We start from the raw sequence: 26,042 nt of genomic DNA, 5'->3' as shown, positions 1-26,042 counted from the left end.
TATGCCGATGGACACAGATCAACTTTTATCTCAACGAAAATGCATCAACAATACATTAAAAGCACAGACCAAACATTTTATTTAACTTTCCATTTATTGAAGTGAAACTTCTTTATCGGCTTTGGAAAAGAATTTAACCGTCACTTTTTTCCGTTACGCGGCCATTAATAACAAAAATATATAATAACGATAACAATGATAGTAATAATTCTATTACAATTAATGAAATTCTGTAATAATCTTTGTAGTAACAAGGTAAAATGAAATAATTGTATTATTTGTATTCGTGTCTATGATAATAAAAGCCTTTTGTTAAACTTTATCTAATTTAACTTTATTGAATCAATTTCTGTAAAGTTGCATATAGTAGATCATTTTTCGTAAAATAAGGTCATAAAGAAATTTCACTTCTTACGTCTCTAGTACACGCAGTTTTAAAATCTTTACACAATTCATCAAAATCAAAACAACAAAAAATACAACTTACCATCTCCTGCACAAGAGACCGCATTGGGGCCACATAGATAACCTTAAAATCGTTGACATTGACAGTTCCGTCATCGTTGACGTGTTTCCCCACCTCCCTCATAATCGTCAGCAGGGCCACGTTGGTTTTACCAGCACCGGTTGGAGCACAGACTAGTAGATTCTCATCCGTTTCAAGGGCCGCCTTTGATATGCGACTCTGAAAGACGGATTGGAATCAAAAATTAAGATTTTAAGTTCGCTTGCCCCGGGGGAACAAAGTCGTAAAAGCGAAATCTATTTTTTACACACACATATAATAAGGCCTATATAAAAAATAGTATTACTATAAATGAACAGCGATCGTACTAGGTGAGGCCAAACTATATGTACGAGATAATCTAATAAGATATTAGATTTTTTCAGAAACAATAATAGGTAATACTATCATTATTAGGATACAAAATACATTACATATACAAACATATATAGTCAAAATCTGTTATAATTTGGTCGTAACAGCCAAAGACGTTGTTAAGTACCTAATACATGGAATTCAGCCGAAGTCAATATAACCGGAACGTCGTTCTAAACGAAGCCGTTCAACGGTTTCGACTGTAAATACCAAATGGAAGCTTTTTGCATTCCTATTCCACCATTAAATCATTGATGTGTATTAAGTGTAAATAGTTATTTATAACTAAGCGTTTTACGATTGTTTCACTGTTTAAACATAATTACGGACGACACTTTACTACGGCAATTTCGACGAATGTCCAGAACGTGATAATGAATCCACTCTTGGCGGCAATATTACATATATATTAACGGTCTTTATTTAGTTTTAAACTGTCGCATTTAATGATTATTTGATAGAATTACAATCTAAACCAAAAACTATATTTATGGTAGTTGTGATCTATTTCACTAAACGAAAACGAACATTCTTTTAAATTAAACACAACGATATCTTATCCTACGTTAATTAACGTAAATCACTCACCTGAATACGATTCAACGTTTTAAAACCCTCAAAGGCCGGCTGCACATACTTCGGCAACTTCTCAATCGCCACCAACGTCTCATCCTCTTCAAAAGGCTTCGGCTTCAACGCTGGCACGTGAACTTCTTCATATCCTGATAATATTTAAAAAAAAAGTTATTTCCTAAAATATCATATATTTATTTATTACAGAAATATAGACTTCTTCTTCTTATCCGGTACACTCTTGACAGAGCGGTCGTGATCGCTATGTAGTAGTGGTAATCAAAGGAGCAGGTGTGATGCGCTTCACGACGTTTCGCCATCGTTGCCTATTAGTGGTCATGCTGCTACACTCATTGAGTGAACTTCCTTCGGCAGACTTGATCTGGTCAGTCCAACGCGTAGGTGACCTTCCGCGCGGTCTAGTGCCTTCTATCTTCCCCTGGACGACAAGGCGTTCTATGGACTGAACACTACGCCGAGATACGTGTCCGAAGAATGTAAGGATACGAGATTGTACTGTTAAAAATAAACGCTGCTTAATACCGAGTTCTTGAAGTATCGAGACATTTGTACGAAACTCGGTCCACGAAACCCCAAGCATTCTCCTCCAGCACCACATTTCTAGAGCGTCTATTTTCTGTCTTTCCACTTCTCGCAAGGTCCACGTTTCGGCCGCGTACAGAAATATGGGGAATATAAGAGTCTTCACGAGCCTGATCTTCGTGGCTTTACACTATGCCAAAGTATATAATATACACAATATCGCGACTGTGAATTCACACATAAATATGTAATTAGATAAAAACCTTTTGAGGTCTGGGCCTCAGATTCTGTATCTGTTTCATGATCACTTGTTAATCTAATATGCAAGTAGGTAATCAGCCTTCTGTGCCTGACTCACGACTTTTTTGGGCTAAGAAAAGCCGGTTTCCTCACGATGTTTTCCTTCACAGTTGCGAATGTTAAATTGGTGCACAGTCGGGGATCGAACCTACGACCTCAGGAATGAATTTATTTTATTTACATTTTTTTTCTTCTTTGCTTACACTACTAACTTCTACTATTATTATTATTTGTTTCTACTAAGTATTAGTAGATTCTTCTTTTTTGCGACTGAGGCGCAAACTAGCTACTGTGGTCTCTGGCGGAATGACCAGCGCTGTGGAACAACTCCGCTCCTCAGCATAATGCTGAGCCAGGGCCAATTACAACCACAGCACACACGCATTACGCAACTAAACCATTTTCTTGAAAAATAATTGTTATCTCTGTATTATTATTTTTTTTATCATTATTTGATGTGTTTCTGTGTGTGTGTGTGTGTGTGTGTGTGTTAATAATAAATGTTATGTCTATGTCTAATTATATTCAATAGTCAAGCGATCGAGACGGCTGTATCAATACACGTGATTTTTGAACTGAAACTTCTTTAGGCGCATGAGCGTAATTTTTTTACAAACGAAACGTCCGTAAAAAAGGGAGAGAGAGAGTGAGAAAGGACGAACATAGAATGAAGGAAATTGCCATGAATCTAGAGTAGGGAGCAGGCAATTGAGAAAGATCGAGAGAGTGAAATAGAGCGAACGTCACATCACACACAGTGCCATGGAGCGAGAGGTGGGAGAGAGCTATAGTGAGGAAGATTGAGAGGGAGTGAGAAAGGACGAACATAGAATGAAGGAAATTGCCATGAATCTAGAGTAGGGAGCAGGCAATTGAGAAAGATCGAGAGAGTGAAATAGAGCGAACGTCACATCACACACAGTGCCATGGAGCGAGAGGTGGGAGAGAGCTATAGTGAGGAAGATTGAGAGGGAGTGAGAAAGGACGAACATAGAATGAAGGAAATTGCCATGAATCTAGAGTAATTGAGAGAGATCGAGAGAGTGAAATAGAGCGAACGTCACATCACACACAGTGTCATGGAGCGAGAGGTGGGAGAGAGCTATAGTGAGGAAGATTGAGAGAGTGAGAAAGGGAGATCGAGAAAAATACACGCTGTTGGTGGATGTATTCCTTTCGTAGTTTAGATGGCAATTCTGTCGCATAGCGTCTTAGGGAGCGTTCAAGTATTGCGTCACGTAATTTTTGGAGATTCTTGACCCCCCACCCCCCATGAAACGCGGCCGTCACGTTTCTGTATCCAATAGTAAATCATGGAAAGTGTAAAGTACTGGAAAGTCGAACTTAATATTATCAATAAAGCGTAATTAAATCCCCGCCCCGCGTCTTAACATTCTGCAAGAGGAAAAACATTCGTTACGTAATACTTGTGCGGTAAACGTAGATTTTTATATATGTATATCATCATTAGCACGTATACAGTGTGAATATGGATATACAAATACATGGAGTGATCATATACTGGTACATGACCATCTTTTGGGGCTCTTACCTTCGTAGTAATTCATTTGAGAAGAAGATTCACTTCTGACATGTGTACTTTACGTATTAGAACTGTTGCACAACGTATACAGTGTGAATATGGATATACAAATACATGGAGTGATCATATACTGGTACATGATCATCTTTTGGGGCTCTTACCTTCGTAGTAATTCATTTGAGAAGAAGATCCACTTCTGACATGTGTACTTTACGTATTAGAACTGTTGCACAACGTATACAGTGTGAATATGGATATACAAATACATGGAGTGATCATATACTGGTACATGATCATCTTTTGGGGCTCTTACCTTCGTAGTAATTCATTTGAGAAGAAGATTCACTTCTGACATGTGTACTTTACGTATTAGAACTGTTGCACAACGTATACAGTGTGAATATGGATATACAAATACATGGAGTGATCATATACTGGTACATGATCATCTTTTGGGGCTCTTACCTTCGTAGTAATTCATTTGAGAAGAAGATTCACTTCTGACATGTGTACTTTACGTATTAGAATTGTCGCGTAACGTATACAGTGTGAATATGGATATACAAATACATGGAGTGATCATATACTGGTACATGATCATCTTTTGGGGCTCTTACCTTCGTAGTAATTCATTTGAGAAGAAGATTCACTTCTGACATGTGTACTTTACGTATTAGAACTGTTGCACAACGTATACAGTGTGAATATGGATATACAAATACATGGAGTGATCATATACTGGTACATGATCATCTTTTGGGGCTCTTACCTTCGTAGTAATTCATTTGAGAAGAAGATTCACTTCTGACATGTGTACTTTACGTATTAGAACTGTTGCACAACGTATACAGTGTGAATATGGATATACAAATACATGGAGTGATCATATACTGGTACATGATCATCTTTTGGGGCTCTTACCTTCGTAGTAATTCATTTGAGAAGAAGATTCACTTCTGACATGTGTACTTTACGTATTAGAATTGTCGCGTAACGTATACAGTGTGAATATGGATATACAAATACATGGAGTGATCATATACTGGTACATGATCATCTTTTGGGGCTCTTACCTTCGTAGTAATTCATTTGAGAAGAAGATTCACTTCTGACATGTGTACTTTACGTATTAGAATTGTCGCGTAACGTATACAGTGTGAATATGGATATACAAATACATGGAGTGATCATATACTGGTACATGATCATCTTTTGGGGCTCTTACCTTCGTAGTAATTCATTTAAGAAGAAGATTCACTTCTGACATGTGTACTTTACGTATTAGAACTGTTGCACAACGTATACAGTGTGAATATGGATATACAAATACATGGAGTGATCATATACTGGTACATGATCATCTTTTGGGGCTCTTACCTTCGTAGTAATTCATTTGAGAAGAAGATTCACTTCTGACATGTGTACTTTACGTATTAGAACTGTTGCACAACGTATACAGTGTGAATATGGATATACAAATACATGGAGTGATCATATACTGGTACATGATCATCTTTTGGGGCTCTTACCTTCGTAGTAATTCATTTGAGAAGAAGATCCACTTCTGACATGTGTACTTTACGTATTAGAACTGTTGCACAACGTATACAGTGTGAATATGGATATACAAATACATGGAGTGATCATATACTGGTACATGATCATCTTTTGGGGCTCTTACCTTCGTAGTAATTCATTTGAGAAGAAGATTCACTTCTGACATGTGTACTTTACGTATTAGAACTGTTGCACAACGTATACAGTGTGAATATGGATATACAAATACATGGAGTGATCATATACTGGTACATGATCATCTTTTGGGGCTCTTACCTTCGTAGTAATTCATTTGAGAAGAAGATTCACTTCTGACATGTGTACTTTACGTATTAGAATTGTCGCGTAACGTATACAGTGTGAATATGGATATACAAATACATGGAGTGATCATATACTGGTACATGATCATCTTTTGGGGCTCTTACCTTCGTAGTAATTCATTTAAGAAGAAGATTCACTTCTGACATGTGTACTTTACGTATTAGAACTGTTGCACAACGTATACAGTGTGAATATGGATATACAAATACATGGAGTGATCATATACTGGTACATGATCATCTTTTGGGGCTCTTACCTTCGTAGTAATTCATTTGAGAAGAAGATTCACTTCTGACATGTGTACTTTACGTATTAGAACTGTTGCACAACGTATACAGTGTGAATATGGATATACAAATACATGGAGTGATCATATACTGGTACATGATCATCTTTTGGGGCTCTTACCTTCGTAGTAATTCATTTGAGAAGAAGATCCACTTCTGACATGTGTACTTTACGTATTAGAATTGTCGCGTAACGTATACAGTGTGAATATGGATATACAAATACATGGAGTGATCATATACTGGTACATGATCATCTTTTGGGGCTCTTACCTTCGTAGTAATTCATTTGAGAAGAAGATTCACTTCTGACATGTGTACTTTACGTATTAGAACTGTTGCACAACGTATACAGTGTGAATATGGATATACAAATACATGGAGTGATCATATACTGGTACATGATCATCTTTTGGGGCTCTTACCTTCGTAGTAATTCATTTGAGAAGAAGATCCACTTCTGACATGTGTACTTTACGTATTAGAATTGTCGCGTAACGTATACAGTGTGAATATGGATATACAAATACATGGAGTGATCATATACTGGTACATGATCATCTTTTGGGGCTCTTACCTTCGTAGTAATTCATTTGAGAAGAAGATTCACTTCTGACATGTGTACTTTACGTATTAGAACTGTTGCACAACGTATACAGTGTGAATATGGATATACAAATACATGGAGTGATCATATACTGGTACATGATCATCTTTTGGGGCTCTTACCTTCGTAGTAATTCATTTGAGAAGAAGATCCACTTCTGACATGTGTACTTTACGTATTAGAATTGTCGCGTAACGTATACAGTGTGAATATGGATATACAAATACATGGAGTGATCATATACTGGTACATGATCATCTTTTGGGGCTCTTACCTTCGTAGTAATTCATTTGAGAAGAAGATCCACTTCTGACATGTGTACTTTACGTATTAGAATTGTCGCGTAACGTATACAGTGTGAATATGGATATACAAATACATGGAGTGATCATATACTGGTACATGATCATCTTTTGGGGCTCTTACCTTCGTAGTAATTCATTTGAGAAGAAGATCCACTTCTGACATGTGTACTTTACGTATTAGAATTGTCGCGTAACGTATACAGTGTGAATATGGATATACAAATACATGGAGTGATCATATACTGGTACATGATCATCTTTTGGGGCTCTTACCTTCGTAGTAATTCATTTGAGAAGAAGATCCACTTCTGACATGTGTACTTTACGTATTAGAATTGTCGCGTAACGTATACAGTGTGAATATGGATATACAAATACATGGAGTGATCATATACTGGTACATGATCATCTTTTGGGGCTCTTACCTTCGTAGTAATTCATTTGAGAAGAAGATCCACTTCTGACATGTGTACTTTACGTATTAGAATTGTCGCGTAACGTATACAGTGTGAATATGGATATACAAATACATGGAGTGATCATATACTGGTACATGATCATCTTTTGGGGCTCTTACCTTCGTAGTAATTCATTTGAGAAGAAGATCCACTTCTGACATGTGTACTTTACGTATTAGAATTGTCGCGTAACGTATACAGTGTGAATATGGATATACAAATACATGGAGTGATCATATACTGGTACATGATCATCTTTTGGGGCTCTTACCTTCGTAGTAATTCATTTGAGAAGAAGATCCACTTCTGACATGTGTACTTTACGTATTAGAATTGTCGCGTAACGTATACAGTGTGAATATGGATATACAAATACATGGAGTGATCATATACTGGTACATGATCATCTTTTGGGGCTCTTACCTTCGTAGTAATTCATTTGAGAAGAAGATCCACTTCTGACATGTGTACTTTACGTATTAGAATTGTCGCGTAACGTATACAGTGTGAATATGGATATACAAATACATGGAGTGATCATATACTGGTACATGATCATCTTTTGGGGCTCTTACCTTCGTAGTAATTCATTCAAGAAGGAGTTTCACTTCTGACATGTGTACTTTACGTATTAGAACTGTTGCACAACGTATACAGTGTGAATATGGATATACAAATACATGGAGTGATCATATACTGGTACATGATCATCTTTTGGGGCTCTTACCTTCGTAGTAATTCATTTGAGAAGAAGATTCACTTCTGACATGTGTACTTTACGTATTAGAACTGTTGCACAACGTATACAGTGTGAATATGGATATACAAATACATGGAGTGATCATATACTGGTACATGATCATCTTTTGGGGCTCTTACCTTCGTAGTAATTCATTTGAGAAGAAGATCCACTTCTGACATGTGTACTTTACGTATTAGAATTGTCGCGTAACGTATACAGTGTGAATATGGATATACAAATACATGGAGTGATCATATACTGGTACATGATCATCTTTTGGGGCTCTTACCTTCGTAGTAATTCATTTGAGAAGAAGATTCACTTCTGACATGTGTACTTTACGTATTAGAACTGTTGCACAACGTATACAGTGTGAATATGGATATACAAATACATGGAGTGATCATATACTGGTACATGATCATCTTTTGGGGCTCTTACCTTCGTAGTAATTCATTTGAGAAGAAGATCCACTTCTGACATGTGTACTTTACGTATTAGAATTGTCGCGTAACGTATACAGTGTGAATATGGATATACAAATACATGGAGTGATCATATACTGGTACATGATCATCTTTTGGGGCTCTTACCTTCGTAGTCATTCATTTGAGAAGAAGATTCACTTCTGGCATGTGTACTTTGTACGTACGCACTTTTTTTGTTCCTTGAACTTTGAGAAAGGTTTCTATGGAGGAGAAAATTCTCGGAAAAAAACAATTTTTGTAAAAAAGCATCTGTACAGCACAGCAAATGTACTAAAAAGGTGGTAACAGTAAAAAAACAAACCAAATTCACGGAGGCAACTAGTACTAATGAATATAGTTGAAATACCTTTTCTTTGCTTCCTAAAAGATCCAGCAGGCAACTGACATCTCTTATTCGCCATCAAATGCGCTCCAGCTGCAAACACCAGCTCCTCGAGCTGAAGGACCTTCCTGCTACCAGTCACCTGACCAGCCGTATTGCCCTGCTCTGTTGTCTTCTGTCGCTTTCTTGGCTGCTCTGACTGCTCTGTCATCTGTATACATTATATGTAATGAAAAACGTAGAACTAAAAGATGGCGAAGGAGTGGAGACTTCAACCTCTTCTCGTTCACCAAAATTTGTGAATTATTCAAAATCTGAAATAATTTTTGAAAAAAGAGGGTAGATGAGAAACTTTGTGCCAACAAAAGGCAAAATACGCTATCCTGCTATCAGGGTTACTATTGCTTAGATTGCGTGCGCAAGATCAATCTCCTTACCTCTTCATCACCCTTCCCAGTCTCCAGTTGAGCCAGAATCTTCTGGAGATGCGGTTGTTTTGACATCTCATCTCGAATCGAGACACGCTCACTTTCCGATTGGGACGAAGCCAACTTCGTACAGTATAGGACTGAAAAAGTTTTTTTTTTAATTTTAACACAAGTACATTATTTTTGGATGTGAGTTTTATTCCCAATATTTATTTTTTCTTTAAAGTGAAACTTCTTTATCGACGTTGGAAAAAAAATACCGTCACATTTTTTGGTTACGCGTCACATTTTTCGGTTACGCACCATCTTTTTCTCGTCCCTACCATGGTTGATTCGAAGAGATGCGAAGCCATTAATAACAATAATATATAATAACGACAATTAATGAAACTCTGTAATAATCTTAGTAGTAATAAGGTTAAATGAAATAATTGTATTATTTGTATTCATGTCTATGATAATAAAAGCCTTTTGTTAAACTTTATTTAACCAATTTCTGTAAAGTTGCATATAGTAGATAATTTTTCGAAAAATAAGCTCATAAAGAAGTTTCACTCACGTGTGTACACTAGTACACGCACACATTTTTTTATTATTTTCAAAGTCTTTAATATGTTCGACATCTTGGTCAACTGTGTGTATACCACATTAATAAAGATATTTTTCTGGTTAAGTAAACAATAAAATAATAAATAAACAAAACAAAATACTCTAGTAAATATAATACTTATAAATATTGTTGTGTATGTGCGTATGTTTGTGTGTACGTGTAAACGTATGAATGTATTAATCAAATAGTAAACAATACTATTTAGGATAACATTTGATCTGTAACTTCCATATCACGTGACTATAGTTATATCCATATTGAAAAGTTTATTTTTCAAAAAAACTAAAAAAAGCAACAGATGGTTTGCGTGCGTGTTTGTAAAAAATATGTGTATGTGTGCGTGTATGTGTGAGTGTTTACGAGAGCGTGTTGTGTTGCTATTTACCTAACACCTCATTTTATATGTTGTTTTTTATGTAATAGAAGGCAAACTGGCACGAGGCTAACCTGATGGTAAATGATACTCGAAACTCACATTGCCAGAAGGCTCGCAAGTGCGTTGCCGGCCTATCAAGAATTGGTGCGGTCCTTTCAGGACGCTAACTCTAATCGGTTCGGAAATACATCAGTGTAGGAGGCCTTTGTTTAACTACGATACTCACTCATATATCTGTACTTGTTCAGAACTTTGACGAATTCAAAGCAATCATAGCCCAACAATAAAACGAGTCTATTTTCCAAATCTCTGTCGTCTGAAGCCTCGGCCAGCGCTTGCAGGACTTCACTTGACTTTGCCTAAAAAAATATATATATTTAGTTACCAGGCTTTTTAATTCTACTATCAGCTGACCCGAAAAAACGTTTTCATTTTGACTATTTCTCTTTCTCCCCTCTAACGCGTCGAAATCAATTGGCTTTGGTTGGTTTAGCTTTTCTTCTATACAATGACACATTCTACAAAGCTTTACACCCACTCCATAACGACAGCAATTGAGTTATAAAGTACATTTTTAGTTGCTAAAATTAGTAAAAACTGCGCAGCTGTGTACGTTCTTTTGTCGTTTTATTAACCTAGCCCGCAATAAACTCGACTGTCTGCAGCGTCTTTCATACAATGATATTGTACAGAGCACTACACCCACTGTCAATAACGACAGCAATTGAGTTATAAAGTACATTTTTAGTTGCTAAAATTAGTAAAAACTGCGCAACTGTGTACGTTCTTTTGTCGCTTTATTATCCTCGACTGTCGGCATCAACCATACGAACTTTCTAAGAAATTCGTTCATTCCTTTAAAAATTGGGATTTCTTGCACGTGTCGTAACACGAAAATTCCTCAACATCGCAACATATTAGTAAATAAGGAAAATACAACATAATAACTGGTGCAGCAGAAGACAAGGGAAAATAACAGACTACAAAAAAGAATTGTTTATATAAAACACTAGAATTAACTTTTTCTCCGTTCCATTTAACGACAACTCGATGTAACATCAAAATACGCCCTTTGAGGGTCGTTACATAAAGTTTTACATATTTTACAAAAACGTAGTCCTATAATCTGTGTGAAACGACATTTGCAGCGCTGTCAACCGTCTGACAAGACTGTCAGCTGTCAAAGTTATGTTAATAATCCAGTGGCCTATATGGGTCTTCTGTGCCTGACACATGTAACTTTTTAAAGTTTTAAGACATGGCGTCACAAAGTTCATTAGAAGTGGCTCATACAAAAAAAATCCATTGGTCAGCCATGATTCCAACGCACGACCACAGACAACGCATACGCCCCTAGACAATGCAAATATTCACTATAGACAACTTAGTGTGGATTTCCGCACTTAGACGTATGGTGTACGTAAACGCGTCATAGACAAAAATAAAATAAAACGTTTTACTCTACTATTTAAAACAGACAAACCTGCGACAACATGGCATCAGGAAAATGCCTCGAAAGCCTCCTTTGTAGCCAATACGCATCTATATCCATGGGATGAAGTATTATCTCTCTTCGCTTTTGGGATTGTTCCTCCGAGAGCTGGAAAATATGAAAAATTTAAGAGTCCAATATTTTATCTATTACACCTTAAACCAGTATCCCCAAATGTTGAGCCCACGCCCCCCAGGGGTCTAATTGTTAAGGGGGGTTAAAAAAATGTATTAAAACGAAAAAGCGTACCAAATCTTAAAAGGCCGGCAACGCACTCGAGCCTCCCGGCAATGTGAGTGTGGCGGTATCACTTAAAATCAGGTGAGCCTCCTGCCCGTTTGCCCCCTGTTCTATCAGTAACAATTCTTCAAAGGCCGGCAAGGCACTCGCGAGCCCTCTGGCATTGAGTGTCCAATGGCGGCGGTATCACTTAACATCGGGTGACGTTCTGCCCGTTTGCCCCCAGTTCTATCAGTAATAATTCTTCAAAGGCCGACAACGCACTCGCGAGCACTCTGCCATTGACTGTCCAAAGGCGGCGGTATCACTTAACATCGGGTGAGCCTTCTGCCCGTTTGCCCCCAGTTCTATCAGTACTAATTCTTCAAAGGCCGACAACGCACTCGCGAGCACTCTGGCATTGAGTGTCCAATGGCGGCGGTATCACTTAACATCGGGTGACGTTCTGCCCGTTTGCCCCCAGTTCTATCAGTAACAATTCTTCAAAGGCCGACAACGCACTCGCGAGCACTCTGGCACTGACTGTCCAAAGGCGGCGGTATCACTTAACATCGGGTGAGCCTTCTGCCCGTTTGCCCCCAGTTCTATCAGTACTAATTCTTCAAAGGCCGACAACGCACTCGCGAGCACTCAGGCAATGACTGTCCAAAGGCGGCGGTATCACTTAACACCCGGTGCGCCTCCTGTCTGTTTGCCTACTATTGTATATAAAAAAAAATTACTTACATTTCCATGTATAGCATTCCGCTTCTCTCCATCGCTCTCCTCTTCCCCGCTACTCTCTTTCTCCTTTTCATTTCCCGAACCCTCACCATCTTCCTTCTCTTCTTCCCTTATCTACATTAGATAGACAAATAAAGTTCATTATGATTGATAAGTTTACAAAATAAATTCTATCAATAATTCAAAAAAATACAAAATATATGTCGCAGCCAATTAATAGCCTAGCCGTTTAACTAACGGCCTCAAAGATATTCAGCCGTAGCGTTTGTTACAACATTTAACGAACTGGCTGGTGCTAGAGACAATAGAGTCATTATTTGGCATAAATAATAAATATGAAACATATGAGATAAAAAATATTTATTTAAAAATTTAATTGCTTGAGTCAAATTCACATTATTATTGTCGCTACAATCTTCCACTGTATTTGTTGTTTCCATGAAACTTTGGACAACACCATCAAAGTTGTGGTTTGCCGACGCCATATTGACAGTTTCAAGAGTTTCGTTTCGAGTTTGAGAGTGGCAGAAAGTGGAACTAAACTTAAATTAACAGTCAAGTAACGAAACATAATTAACCAATACCTAGCTGTTTGATCAACTGGCTGAACATCTTTCAGGCCGCTAGTTAAATAGCTAGGCTGTTTATTAAACGGCTAATTAAGCTTGTCGGCTGCGAAATACACAGAGTATTTATTAATTTCACACAAATTTTCGTTTTCGGGCCGTTCAAGTATTACGTAAGCAGATTTGTAGCAATTTATCTCAAATTCCTACATCTGTTTCATGATCACTATCTAATAATAATCTAATAGGCAAATAGGTGATCAGCCTTCTGTGCCTGACGGACGCCGTCGACTTTTTGGGTCTAAGGCAAGCCGGTTTCCTCAGGATGTTTTCCTTCACCGTTCGAGCTAATTTTAAATGCGCATATAGAAAGAAAATCCATTGGTGGAGCCGGGGATCGAACCTACGACCTCGGGGATGTGAGTCGCGCGCCGAAGCCACGGCCAACATTGCTCCCCTATATATATATATACATACATCCACAAATACCTTATAGACATATAGTTTCTATGCTATATATAGAAAAATGAATTAGTCTTTGTTTATGACAGTTGTCCAGTGGAACTTCTATTCCTATTGAAGCTTCTCGGAACTAAAAATTACATTACTATAGTTAATTTAGGTTTTATCACAAATCATAGATTAACATACCTCTCCATAAGCATCTTCATCATCCTCTTCCGAAGATTCCTCAAACTGAACATTGATGCCATATGTTTCGTCAATTTCAGTGTTGCCTTCAGACGCAGAGTTTATATTAAAGTCTGTTATTTTCTTGCCTGTGAACAAAATAAGGTTGTGTTTAAACGGTCATATAAATACATGGACTAAAGTGATTCTTAGCCTAGACAAAACAGAAATAGACTTAACTAATTACGGTTAGCTCGTGGGTGTGTCTACAGTCTTACTTGTATAATATTTATAATAAATAAAAAAGTTATTTTATTTCTTGCAAAGTAAACTAAATATTATATATATATATATATATATGTCGCAGATTCAAGGCGATTAATAATTTCAAAATTGGTGTTACTACCGTCGTCCGACATTATAACTTAACATTTAAATACAGTCAGTGCGCACGTCCGGCGCAGGCGCCGATCAGAGAGCTATTGCAGTCTGAACTCAAATGATTCTACGCACTACTGACAATTTGACTTAACGCATTGACAACTTACAACTTGTAAGATTGCGTAGTGTTACCATTCTAATAAAACGAAAGGCATTGCGTGGTGTTACCATTCTAATAAAACGAATGGCATCGTGTTCGTTTATTGCGTAATCTCTGACATATTTTTTTGAAGAAAATTACAAATTTTTTTGGTATTCATAGTACTGACCCAAATTCACGAGCACAGCAAATCTCTCATCAGCGATTGGGCCAAGTAATAATTCAATTTCTTTTTTCCTCTCTGGGTCTTTTAATTTGTCATTCTTGAGAACTACCAACACCTAAAAAAAAATATAATGTTGTCTATTTAATGTTGCCATTGTATGTTAGTATGACACATATATGATTAATTCACACCCATCAATTATATGCAAATAAAAAATAGTGATTTTTTTATAGTATCGCAATACAGCGTGGAAATGCTGCCAGCCTTAAAGGTACACATCCAAAGAGACAAGACTTTTAAACTTTCAATTTGTTTTAATTGCAAAATTAAAATACTGTATATTTGAATTTTAAAATACTGATAATATATAAATTATAATATTATTATTTTTATAAAACAGGGGGCAAACGGGCAGGAGGCTCACCTGATGTTAAGTGCCCATGAACACTCTCAATGCCAGAGGGCTTGCGAGTGGGTTGCCAGCCTTTTAAGAATTGGTACGCTCTTTTCTTGACTGAAAGACCCTAAGTCGAATTAACTAGCAGAACAAGTATAACTATAATATACTCCAATAATATTATACTTCACTATAATATACAATAATATTATAGTGTACAAAGAGTACCTCATCACAAGCCCCACACAAAATATCCCGTGGCTGATCTCCTAATGCACTTTGCATAAAGGCAAGTAACAATTCATATGCATGACGTGTATGCTGAGCTCTTGGTCTGTATAAAACACCTGCTGGAGTGTCATCTGCCCAAGCCACGCGTGCAGCTTTCGATTTAGACAATTCATATGTTGCTTCGTCACGTTTTTGACGTCTGTAAATAGTAATTAACATTGAATTTGAAAGGTTGTTCGTAGAGTGTGGATTTAATTAAAATTTGGCTCTGCATGGCTATACTAAAATGCAGTCAGCCCTTGCTTAGTATAAACTCAAATTTTCAAATTATAGACCTAAATCCTCCCAGAAATTACTGAGAACAAGCAAGAGATCAAATTCTTATGTTGGTAAAGTTAAAATTATTAATATAATAAAAAACAAACAACTCTCTTCACATTCTTCACACACAGATTAGTCATACCTGTGCTGTCTAAGCTGAAATAATTATTATTTCAAAAAAAAATACATTTAACTAGAAAAATATTAATCAAACAAAACTTACTTAGCCTTCCTTTCTTCAGCTTTATCAGGTTTAGTTCTTTGTGCTCGATCACCCATCTTTGTACCAGTAAGCTTTCCTGACAGCGATAGAACCTCTCCTGTTGCTTCATCTCTACCACGGCGTTCAATTAACCTCACATCGGCTTGAAGAACAAGATTAGAATTCTGGAACCGTATTACTTCTATATATAGTCATTCGAGAGAAAGAAAGTCAGTAGCTCTACTAGCGGTTTAAAATGGATTGTCAAAGCAGAGAAACTCATAGAACTGCGTATTTGCTAGATGTTATGAATTTCATTATTTACATTTCTGCATTTCTGTGATAAAAACAGGCGCATTAATAATGTCACGAAGAATCAGACTGAGGAATTATCATCTAAGATGAATAGCGATAACTTCAAAAAACATTTCGTAACTATATAAAACAATCATACCGCTTTATACTCGTACTGCAGCTGTCTTGCCGCAGCATCCGCCATAGTGAAGGTTGTTTATATAAATTTACTCGAGAAAAGTGCAGTTTTAAACACACAAACAAAAATATTTATTCATGGAAATTTTTACAAAACGGCGTTTCAACTTGTTAAGGTTATTGAATATTTACGCCGAAGACGCCATTTACATTTTTGACTTAAGAATTATGACTTATGTTTCGACAACTGACAACTGATATTTGACACTGTTAATATGTAGATAGGATGAAACGATTCTATCCGATCGGATCATTTAGATTTCAGGAGTAAAGATAAATTTTTACACAATACTGCATTGTAATTAAAAAGATTTTTCTTTTAATTGTGGTTAGTGAATCAATATTTATCTAAAAACTATTTCTCGATTTATTTAATTTCAACAGAATTTATGCAGTTATTTATTATTATTTCTAAGAGAATATTTTTAATATCCTCATTAATTCTCAAAGTTAAGTCTTTTTTTTCCAATGCTTATGGCTCCTCGTTGTGCTCTAAAACAAAAACATACAAGAAATAATAACTATAGAGAACTAGACTGTAGGTGAAATGTGTTTTTTATCGTTTTGACGTATATAAAAAATACTACATGTAATTTTTATAAAGTATAGTGACGACATCGCTAGTCTACTCAATTGAGATTGAATATGTTTTGTATATAAAATAACCAATTATACTAGGTAATGCCTGATATACAGTATACACACAAGAGTCATAAGTCGTAACCATCTCGGATTATTCACAATTTTAACCAATAATATATAAAATCTGCAGGGCAGCACTATGCAATATGCATTGCTGTAATAAAACGAAACTAGAAAGATAATAGTACTTAGGTTTTCAGTGTTTTAGTCCTAGTCTGTGATTTAGAGATACCTAATGTCCCCTGTGACGCCGGGAGCTGAGCATGTGTGCCAATGGTTGTGTGTTGAGATGTTGATAATGTAAATAACAGTAACAAAATAAATCAAATTTAGTGTATCAAGATGGCTGCTCCATCCAACGGGACTGGAAATCTTGTAGACGAGTTTGAAGAGTCATTCCAGGTATACATTTGATAATAATTTAAATAAAATATGAAGTTTAATTGATTAGTATTTGGTAAATTCTAACCTTCTTTCTGTTCCGGTATCTGTCAAACTGGAAGTACCAACATAAGAAAGTAAATCTGTGTCTTGTTAAAACCAGCTTGAAGCTTCATAGGGTAAATTTTGACGTTTTTTCATAAAACAGTCCATATGAATGGTCTACGTGACCTACTTTTACTTATGCGGCTTCAACCGATTTATAGTGATTTTTGTTGCAAGCGTATCGAGTCGGCCATTTTAGTAATCATTGGTGTTTTTACTGTAAATTAAGGTTGCTCTTAATAAATAAATATAAAACTTAGAATGAAACATACAGAAGATAATCAAACAATTGAACGTCGATCAATAAATTATGGCTGCTAATATATAAGAGAAAAGTGCGGTAAATAATTGACGAAATATTTTGATTGACTGTGATCGTGTTGATATTCGACAATGTCTGGTGGAGATGAGATATGTTCGTCGGGGACAGGTGTTAACATCCAAGTTTTTCGTCCTACTTGGGATGAATTCAAAGATTTTAACAAATATATACAGTATATGGAATCAAAAGGAGCAAATAAAGCTGGTCTTGCTAAAGTTATTCCTCCACCAGAGTGGGTTCCCAGGCGAAATGGTTATGACTTAGAAGACCTGAACATCACAATTCCGTCACCAATTTGTCAGGTTGTTACAGGAAAGCAAGGTTTATTTCAACAAATTAATATTCAAAAAAAATCAATGACAGTCAAACAGTTCTCGGTACTTGCGAACTCTGCGAAATACTGTACACCACGACACACTAGTTTTGAAGACTTAGAACGTAAGTATTGGAAGAATGTCACCTATGTGGCACCCATTTATGGCGCAGATGTGAATGGAAGCATTACAGACCCTGATGTTAATGAATGGAACATCAACCGCTTAGGTACTATCTTGGACTTTGTTAACTCTGACTATGGCATCGAAATAGATGGTGTGAATACGGCATATCTCTATTTTGGTATGTGGAAGACAACATTTGCGTGGCATACAGAAGATATGGATTTGTATTCAATTAATTATTTGCACTTTGGTGAGCCTAAAACTTGGTATGCAGTGCCTCCTGAACATGGAAAACGGTTTGAACGAATAGCTGCTGGTTTCTTTCCGACTTCCGCTAAAACATGCCAAGCATTTTTAAGGCACAAGATGACTTTAATCTCACCTCAAATCTTAAAGCAATATTCTGTACCGGTTAACAAAATTACTCAAGAGGCTGGTGAAATTATGATAACATTTCCCTATGGATATCATGCTGGGTTTAACCATGGTTTTAACTGTGCTGAGTCAACAAACTTTGCTGCACCAAGGTGGGTTGAATATGGAAAGCGAGCCACTCAGTGCACTTGCAGCAATGACATGGTAAAAATTTCTATGGATACATTTGTGAAACGGTTCCAACCTGACCGCTATGAGTTATGGCTTAAAGGGCAAGATATAGGCTGCCACCCAGAACAACCAGAAAAAATGGTTCCTGCTCCACATCCGTCAGGTCAAGATATTCTTTGTAATAAAAATAATACAGAACTTCCACAAACATTTATTGAAGCTGAAGAAGAAGGTTTGAAAAAGAAGAAAAGACATCCACTACACTTAAAACGTGCCATGGCAAGTAAAAGCATTTCTGAAGGGGCTATTGCAGTGTCAATATTGGGTCATGATGTCATGGATGATGACGAAATGGCTATGGCGGAAGGAGATTTAGACATGATGACATCAATGAAAAAACCTATAATGCCAATAGAGCCAGGAGACCCACAGCTGGATGCCCTAGAAGATATATGGCTGAAAGGAGACGAGATGGACCCTTCAGAAGCACAGTTGCCAGATGTTGGTTACATGGATTCTGATAAAGACTCAGACTATGAAGTACCTAAGACAAAAAAGCCCAATAAAGTCAGAAAACCGAGAAAGGACAGTATTAAAAAAGAGAAAAAAGAGGTAGATGAAGTAGACAAGCCAAAAACTACTCCGAAAAAAAGGCAGATTAAAACGAAAAAATTGTCAAACAAAGAGCTTGAAGACATGTCAGATGTAATATCAAATTGGGACTTACCACATCACAACATTTTAACTGAAACAGTAGTTAGTCAATCAGATCCATTAAGTAACATTACCGACACAAATACAGAGGCTAAAAACACAACACTACAGAGAGACATCACAAATGAACCTAAAAAGAGAAAACCAGGTAGAAAACCTAAAGACCCTAGTCAGGACACACCGAAGAAAGATATTAAAAAAGAACAGACTAAACGCACACCTAGGCCAAAGAAAGAAAAGCTTGAAGGGGACAAATTACGCAAACCAAGAAAACAAAAGGCTCCAAAATGCAATCCAGACTTTGAGTATCATTCACCTCTACAGCCTGTTATTTCCAGACAGAATAAAATTTATAACGAACAGTCTCCAAAACATCATAAAAAGCCACCTGGTTGTCCTAAAGTATATCCAGGACTTGCCGACACAAATTCACGAGTACCTTCAGTATTGCCACCTATAAATAAGAATCCTAGTGCTTTTGAAAGTGAATTTCACAAATTCATGACAAAAAATCAAAACGAATTAACGCCTATATACCATAAGAAGTCCCCACCGAAAACAAAGAGAACTGAAACTAAACCAGTAAAAGAAGCTATACCACAGAGAACAGACTTTCCGCTTCCAATTGGGCAGTATAATGATAATATTTTCCTAGACACACCGATAGATTATAGAATGTATCAAACACAAGGTATGCCACCACCACAGATGGCAAACCCCTCACAAGATAGAAAAGCATGGCGAGGAGATTATTATTCGAACTCTTATAATTTTAATAACCCTTATGATTCAATGAATCACCCATTTTACAGAAGTCCCTATCAAACACCCTGGTATAATTATCAAAAATAGGCAATATTTTATCTATATAGTTTTGTTGTATGTTTCTCTAAATATGGTTTTATGTATAAGTAATAAATATTCTAAGACATAATTTTGATTATTATTTCACCACTCACATTTAGCGGAACATACATCTTTGGTCCATATTGAAGAACTTAATTCTTTTGGATGTAGTCGAGGACAAATCAAGAATATTTTTCTTGCATAACGATCTCCCTATGAAAGCTAATGAAATTATAGCTGTTTAAATTATGAAATTAATTATAAATTTAATGTAAGGTTAAAAATTATAAGGCTGAACTCAATTATATAAAGAACTAAATTCATTTTTATTTATTTCATGTTTAAGATATTTATCAGAAGATTATTAGGATTTACTAGTATTGCTTAAGGCTTAATATTTTCTTCCTAATTAGGAATGAAAGACAGTAACAAAAACCAAGTCGTTTTTAATTTTAAGATCTTTAATAAAATCATTTTCTGATTATTTTTTTATAACAATTAAATTATAAACAGTTTCCACCCTTGTTTGCTGTTGCGGCGGTCTAATAATGTATTGCAATTGACGTCTAGTCATAGAGAAGATGCCAGAATAGATCATCAGGTTATATTTTATTGTCTGTGGTAAGACGGACGAGACCTAGCATTAGTTCATTTGTTAAATGTGATGTTAGCCGTTTTAGTTAAGAAAAATCAGTTAAGAAAGATTTTGGATTTTATCAGTTCTACTATGGATTGTCTAAGTCATCGTAAGAGGGGGTTCCAGGGCGACCCTTGGGAAGGTCGAGTTTGTTTTAAAAGGAAGTTGCAGTCTGTTGAAAAATATCAAATACAAAAGATTCGTTAAACAGCTCGCCATATACAGATTATAATTACTCATGGGTCGCGACATAGAATTGAGAAACGATGGCCTGGTGGATGGATGGAAATCTTTCTTCTTGTGGTGTGGTTCTTTTTAATTTTTAATAAGTGTAATTTTGTGTTTTAACCAATAAGTGTGTAAATAAAAATGTGTCCACCGTATACGATTTTGATTTTCTCCCATAATGTAAAGGCTTATGAACGACATTGGTAAATTGGTTAGCAGGAGGTCTCAGCTGTGAAGCCGACTCATCCAGAATATATATTACATGACAGAATATAATGTAGCCTTTTGATATTTCAGTTATAGCCACAAATTAGCCATTATAAACATCTTTATTTAAAGCTGGGTACAACTCAATTTAATTGTTTAAAACATGAGCTTATAACTAAAATAACATTAGGGCTAGTGGGGTTGTTAGACTAACAAAAAACTAACGACTTGAAGGGTTCGTAAATCTAAATGACACTTATGTCATTGGACATCATCGGTAACGAGAATGCTATATTACAATTTACGAGTGTGAGAGAAACTAAAAGGCTCAATATTGGCTTTAAGTGAGCTATGATTGTATACATTTTGTTTATGCTTCTAATTGTTAACTAAAACATATGTAACTTAACTGAAGTTGGTTTAGTTTTTTGGTTACGTTCGAGTCTTATATAAATTTTAAAGATGCGTTTTTCATTACAACACCCTCTGGACATCTTGATTCCCCCCTAAATTCGGGGGAATACCTCAAAGTTGGCAGTACTGGTCTTAAATATAAATACCAGGTGAATGGTGCAACTGCTGGTGATAGACCTGTGTACACAGATCTCGATATAGCTTAAGCGCCTCCAGCTGGAAAACACTTTTATCATAAACAAGGTGCACCGTTTATTATCAATAAAATCCCAGAGGCTCTTTTATCTCTGCCTTTTAATAAATTTAAGAAATGTATTAAAGAAAATCTGTGTAGTAAGGCTTACTACAAAGTTAACGATTATCTAGTCGATAAAAGGGCCTGGGACTAGCGCTGGACAGGCTACTTCTAATTAATTTGCTATATTTGTTTTAAAATAAGTGTTGTTTGATGATTTGCTATTTTAAAAGAGTAATTGAGACTTTTTCTCTCGGCCTACATCCTCTGTCTTCTTTGCCGATGTGTAGGGTATTTCCATAATAAACATATTTTATTTTATTAGTGTTTAGTGTATAAATCCACGAAAACTTAAAATATTTTGTAATTTTGGTGTGATTTTCTACTACGCATAATATATTATAAAGTTTTATATATATAACTAAAATAAAAGGTTATTTATGTACTTTATTCATCATAATCGAAATAATTTTCAATTCAAACCTCTCCTTGCTCTAACCATAATGTTGTTCCCTATATTATTTATATCACTTTAGGAACATGTAATAGGTTCTTTTGTCTTAGTGATTTGTTATATGTACGTAGATTTATTTTCCTTAACAGCTCGATACAATTGACCGTACATATACCGGCAAACTTCTTGAGTATTAAACAAGGGAGTGGGGGAAAGTTTGCGCGATACACAGCGAGGGACACAAACGTCAAGTAATTTACCAATCGCGCGATCGAGCCGTCACTCCAACTCCCAGTGATGCCTAAAAATCGCTTCTGCGCAGGCAAGGATATTTGTTCAAGATGTTTGCCGGTATCTGTACCATTATTCTCATTTCACCAGCTATTTTCATAGGTAGACAGCGTCCGCATAATCACTGTACTCAAGTAATACATGTTATATTAAATTAGATTTATATATTTATAAGTCTCGACAATGTATCCTTAAAATATACAAAAAAATATGACATCACAAATTTTACAAACACTCATCAATTATATTAAAACATAATCAAAGTAGATTATGTAACCGTTAAGTTAGGTTACGTATATTCGTATATATTTTAGTTTTTCCCACTCATAAATTGTAATATAACCTTCTCGTTTATGATAATGTCCAATAGGCGATTCTTATATCTTATTGAAGGGTTCGTAAATCTACTTAGATTTACGAACCTCGTTAGATTTGGCAGCGTCTCAACACCACTACCGATAATGTTATCTTAGTTATAAGCTCATGTTTTAAACGATAAAAGCCAGTTGATAGTTACCTTCAAACAAACGGTTTCATTAGGACATCTCACCAACCATCGCCACGGAACGTGACTCGAGAGAAATTGAGACCGATTGAGAGAGAGTGAGAAAGGGAGATCGAGAGAAATACACTCTATTGGTTGATGTATTCGTTAAGTAGTTACATATTAGAATTGTCGCGTAACGTATACAGTGTGAATATGGATATACAAATACATGGAGGGATCATCTTTTGGGGCTCTTACCTTCGTAGTAATTCATTTACAAAGGAGTTTAACTTCTGACATGTGCGCACGCACTTTTTAATATAACATTCGAGTTTGTATGATGCTATTGTTAGTATAAACAAAGTAAATGTTATCGCTAACGATAATGCATAAATAATATTTCAGCATTGTCTAAACGTGTTTACGAAGCAAGAAGCGTCAACATGTGTGGAGAAGGAAGAAGTCAAAGTCGAAGTTGAAAGGTTCATTGACCTGGCGAGGCAGATGGAAGCCTCCTTCTTACAGAAAAGGTGACGATCATAGTAATAACCCTGGTTCTCTTTTGGATCCATTACTTCCATCTGGGGCTCGATTTATCATTTTGAACGTTTACCCAAACTTAGACAAGTTCACCAACATTTATACCACTAGTCCTGCATCATCAAGTAATGTGTTATATTCAAGATAGTCCGTTGAAGTGGACACTGACCTTGGCGCGAATTCCAGGTCTTTTTTAGGTCTTTTTTGGGCTTCAGATTTCTCAAATTGTATCATTTGTCAATCTAATAGTAGACATCTATAGTTTTGGAGGCATTTTTTTTATTACTAACCTAAGATGTTGGCCTAGTGGCTTCAGCATGTGCCTCTCATCCCTAAGGTCGTAGGTTCGATCCCCGGCTGTACACCGACGTTCTTTCTTTCTATACGCACGCTGAAGGAAAACATCGTCAGGAAACTGACTTGCTTTTGACACAAGAAGTCAAGGGCGTGTGTCAGGCACATGAGGATGATCACCTACGTGCCTATTGGATTGACAAATGATCATGAAACAGCTACAGAATTCTGAAGCCTAGACCTAAAAAGGTTGCAGTGCTACTGATTTTTTTAGAGTCATCGCGTTTCGATCCAAAATGTATGGATCCGAAGTTGAAACTTTATGAATGACAAATTTCCAGGTTCTTACTATCAGCTATGAAGCCGGAACTGCTCGTAAAAGAAGAGAACAACGACTTGAAATGCGAGTTGCAGCGCAAGGAAGAGTTGCTCAGACGTCACTACGATAAGATCAGCCAGTGGCATAATCTGTTAGCTGATCTTCAGGTTTGTATTAGCATGAATCATCTTATGACATTAAGGTCGCAGAAGATACATCAGTTCACTCAGGAACTTCTAGGAAAACATGCCTTAGACCTAAGGCAAGTACGAATGCAGATCGCTTACTTACCTATGATATCGTCAAGATGTATATCTCAGGGTTTCGTCGGGTATTTTCGCTCATAGAATACCTTAATTTTAAAATACAGAACTGGCTGGTTTGGCCACCTGATGTGATGAAGAGAGATGTGGTCCGGGAGTATATTGAATCGCTGTTGAAATTACCCCTATTTTGTAAACGGAATATGGTATGGTGGAAATAGTTCCATTCGCTACAATGTCGGAAATTTTTAGGGTCACACAGTATACAACAAGTGTCAACAGCAAACGACACCGCAGCCGATGCAACAAGCCGCCTCTCCGATGCAACAACCGTGCAGCGTGCAGCAAAGCGTGCAGGTACAGTGACTTAATATGTTTTATAAAATTTCGGAAACTACCCTCATTTTGACTTGACAACATTTTGACATGTGATAAAATATGAGATATTCAAACAGGTCTGATAACCTTAGTTATAATAATACAAATCTTAGGCCCAGCAAATGGCAGCTGCAGCAGCCGCGCAGCAAGCGGCGCTCCAGCAGCAAGCAATGCAGCAACAACAGGTCAGACCTCCTTTACCGCCCGCGTATCCTAATACCGTCACGAGGCGGTAACAAACAATATAAACTGAGAAACATATACCCATCTCTCTCTTACATCAACGATTATTGTTGCCGTCCCTTTCTATTAGTATTAGAGGGGTTGCTAGATTACAAAGCAGTTATCACAATTTAAATGAATGTAGTTGTATTTAAAAAAAACACAACAATGGTTTATTATTTAAATATATAATTATGTTTATTGTAAAAGTACTTAAAAGGTTTATAAAGATTAATTAATTATTATATAAACAATTCTCGAACTTTAAAAAAGTAATATTTGAAGCTGATACCTAACAAAATCTTAATTATAATAAAATAATAAATATAATTGGTAAAATAAATCAGTAAAAAGTACTTACTCTTAAAATACAAAGATCATGAAATGATATTCTATACATTATATTAAATTGAATTAAAATAAAATTAAAAATGCACGTCAAAAAGGACTGCTTTAGTACGAAAAACGAGTACTGGCCGTAAACAATAAAAATAAAAATAACAATAAGCTAATGTTATTGCCGCCAATACCATAAATTGTAAAGCAGCATTATCCATAAATTTAGAGGTTTATTAGGTCTAGTTACCATAAAATATAAAAAAAAATTGTTTGAGTTTTTTTTAATATGAAAGTGTAAAATGAGGTTTTATAACTCAACAATTAAATATTTAAGAAATATGCTAGTTTCCGATCGGAAAGTAATTTTTTATTGACATCATGAACCGTATTCATT

At 36.1% G+C, this 26,042-nt stretch overlaps 3 protein-coding genes across 3 annotated transcripts in view; 2 read left to right on the top strand and 1 right to left on the bottom strand.

Annotated features, from left to right (window-relative positions):
- LOC123718238 (putative U5 small nuclear ribonucleoprotein 200 kDa helicase) overlaps nucleotides 1-16,512 on the bottom strand; it is a 49,480-nt gene extending 32,968 nt beyond the window's left edge. The window contains exons 1-12 of the mRNA XM_045674716.1: nucleotides 16,307-16,512; nucleotides 15,874-16,037; nucleotides 15,327-15,528; nucleotides 14,705-14,816; nucleotides 14,016-14,143; nucleotides 12,802-12,912; nucleotides 11,827-11,943; nucleotides 10,570-10,702; nucleotides 9,367-9,497; nucleotides 8,954-9,140; nucleotides 1,469-1,602; nucleotides 488-685 (exon numbers count right to left, since the gene is read on the bottom strand). Of these exons, the coding sequence (XP_045530672.1) occupies nucleotides 488-685; nucleotides 1,469-1,602; nucleotides 8,954-9,140; nucleotides 9,367-9,497; nucleotides 10,570-10,702; nucleotides 11,827-11,943; nucleotides 12,802-12,912; nucleotides 14,016-14,143; nucleotides 14,705-14,816; nucleotides 15,327-15,528; nucleotides 15,874-16,037; nucleotides 16,307-16,351 (1,662 nt within the window). The 5' untranslated portion in view covers nucleotides 16,352-16,512. The remainder of the gene's footprint in view (nucleotides 1-487; nucleotides 686-1,468; nucleotides 1,603-8,953; nucleotides 9,141-9,366; nucleotides 9,498-10,569; nucleotides 10,703-11,826; nucleotides 11,944-12,801; nucleotides 12,913-14,015; nucleotides 14,144-14,704; nucleotides 14,817-15,326; nucleotides 15,529-15,873; nucleotides 16,038-16,306) is intronic.
- Nucleotides 16,513-17,224: 712 nt separating this feature from the next.
- On the top strand, nucleotides 17,225-25,566 carry LOC123718009 (mediator of RNA polymerase II transcription subunit 28). The gene is made up of 5 exons (XM_045674347.1): nucleotides 17,225-17,388; nucleotides 23,699-23,823; nucleotides 24,469-24,613; nucleotides 24,962-25,066; nucleotides 25,201-25,566. The coding sequence occupies exons 1-5, from the start codon at nucleotides 17,329-17,331 to the stop codon at nucleotides 25,321-25,323; spliced, it is 558 nt and encodes a 185-aa protein (XP_045530303.1). The 5' UTR covers nucleotides 17,225-17,328; the 3' UTR covers nucleotides 25,324-25,566.
- LOC123718008 (probable lysine-specific demethylase 4B) lies at nucleotides 17,448-20,428 on the top strand. Its single transcript, XM_045674345.1, has one exon. The coding sequence runs from the start codon at nucleotides 17,866-17,868 to the stop codon at nucleotides 20,344-20,346; it is 2,481 nt and encodes an 826-aa protein (XP_045530301.1). The 5' UTR covers nucleotides 17,448-17,865; the 3' UTR covers nucleotides 20,347-20,428.
- Nucleotides 25,567-26,042: the final 476 nt, after the last annotated feature.

This window comes from Pieris brassicae, chromosome 14, assembly GCF_905147105.1.
Source record: "Pieris brassicae chromosome 14, ilPieBrab1.1, whole genome shotgun sequence".
NCBI lineage: Eukaryota > Metazoa > Arthropoda > Insecta > Lepidoptera > Pieridae > Pieris > Pieris brassicae.
Note: the sequence above shows the minus strand (reverse complement) of the source record. Positions and strands in the feature narration are given on the sequence as shown.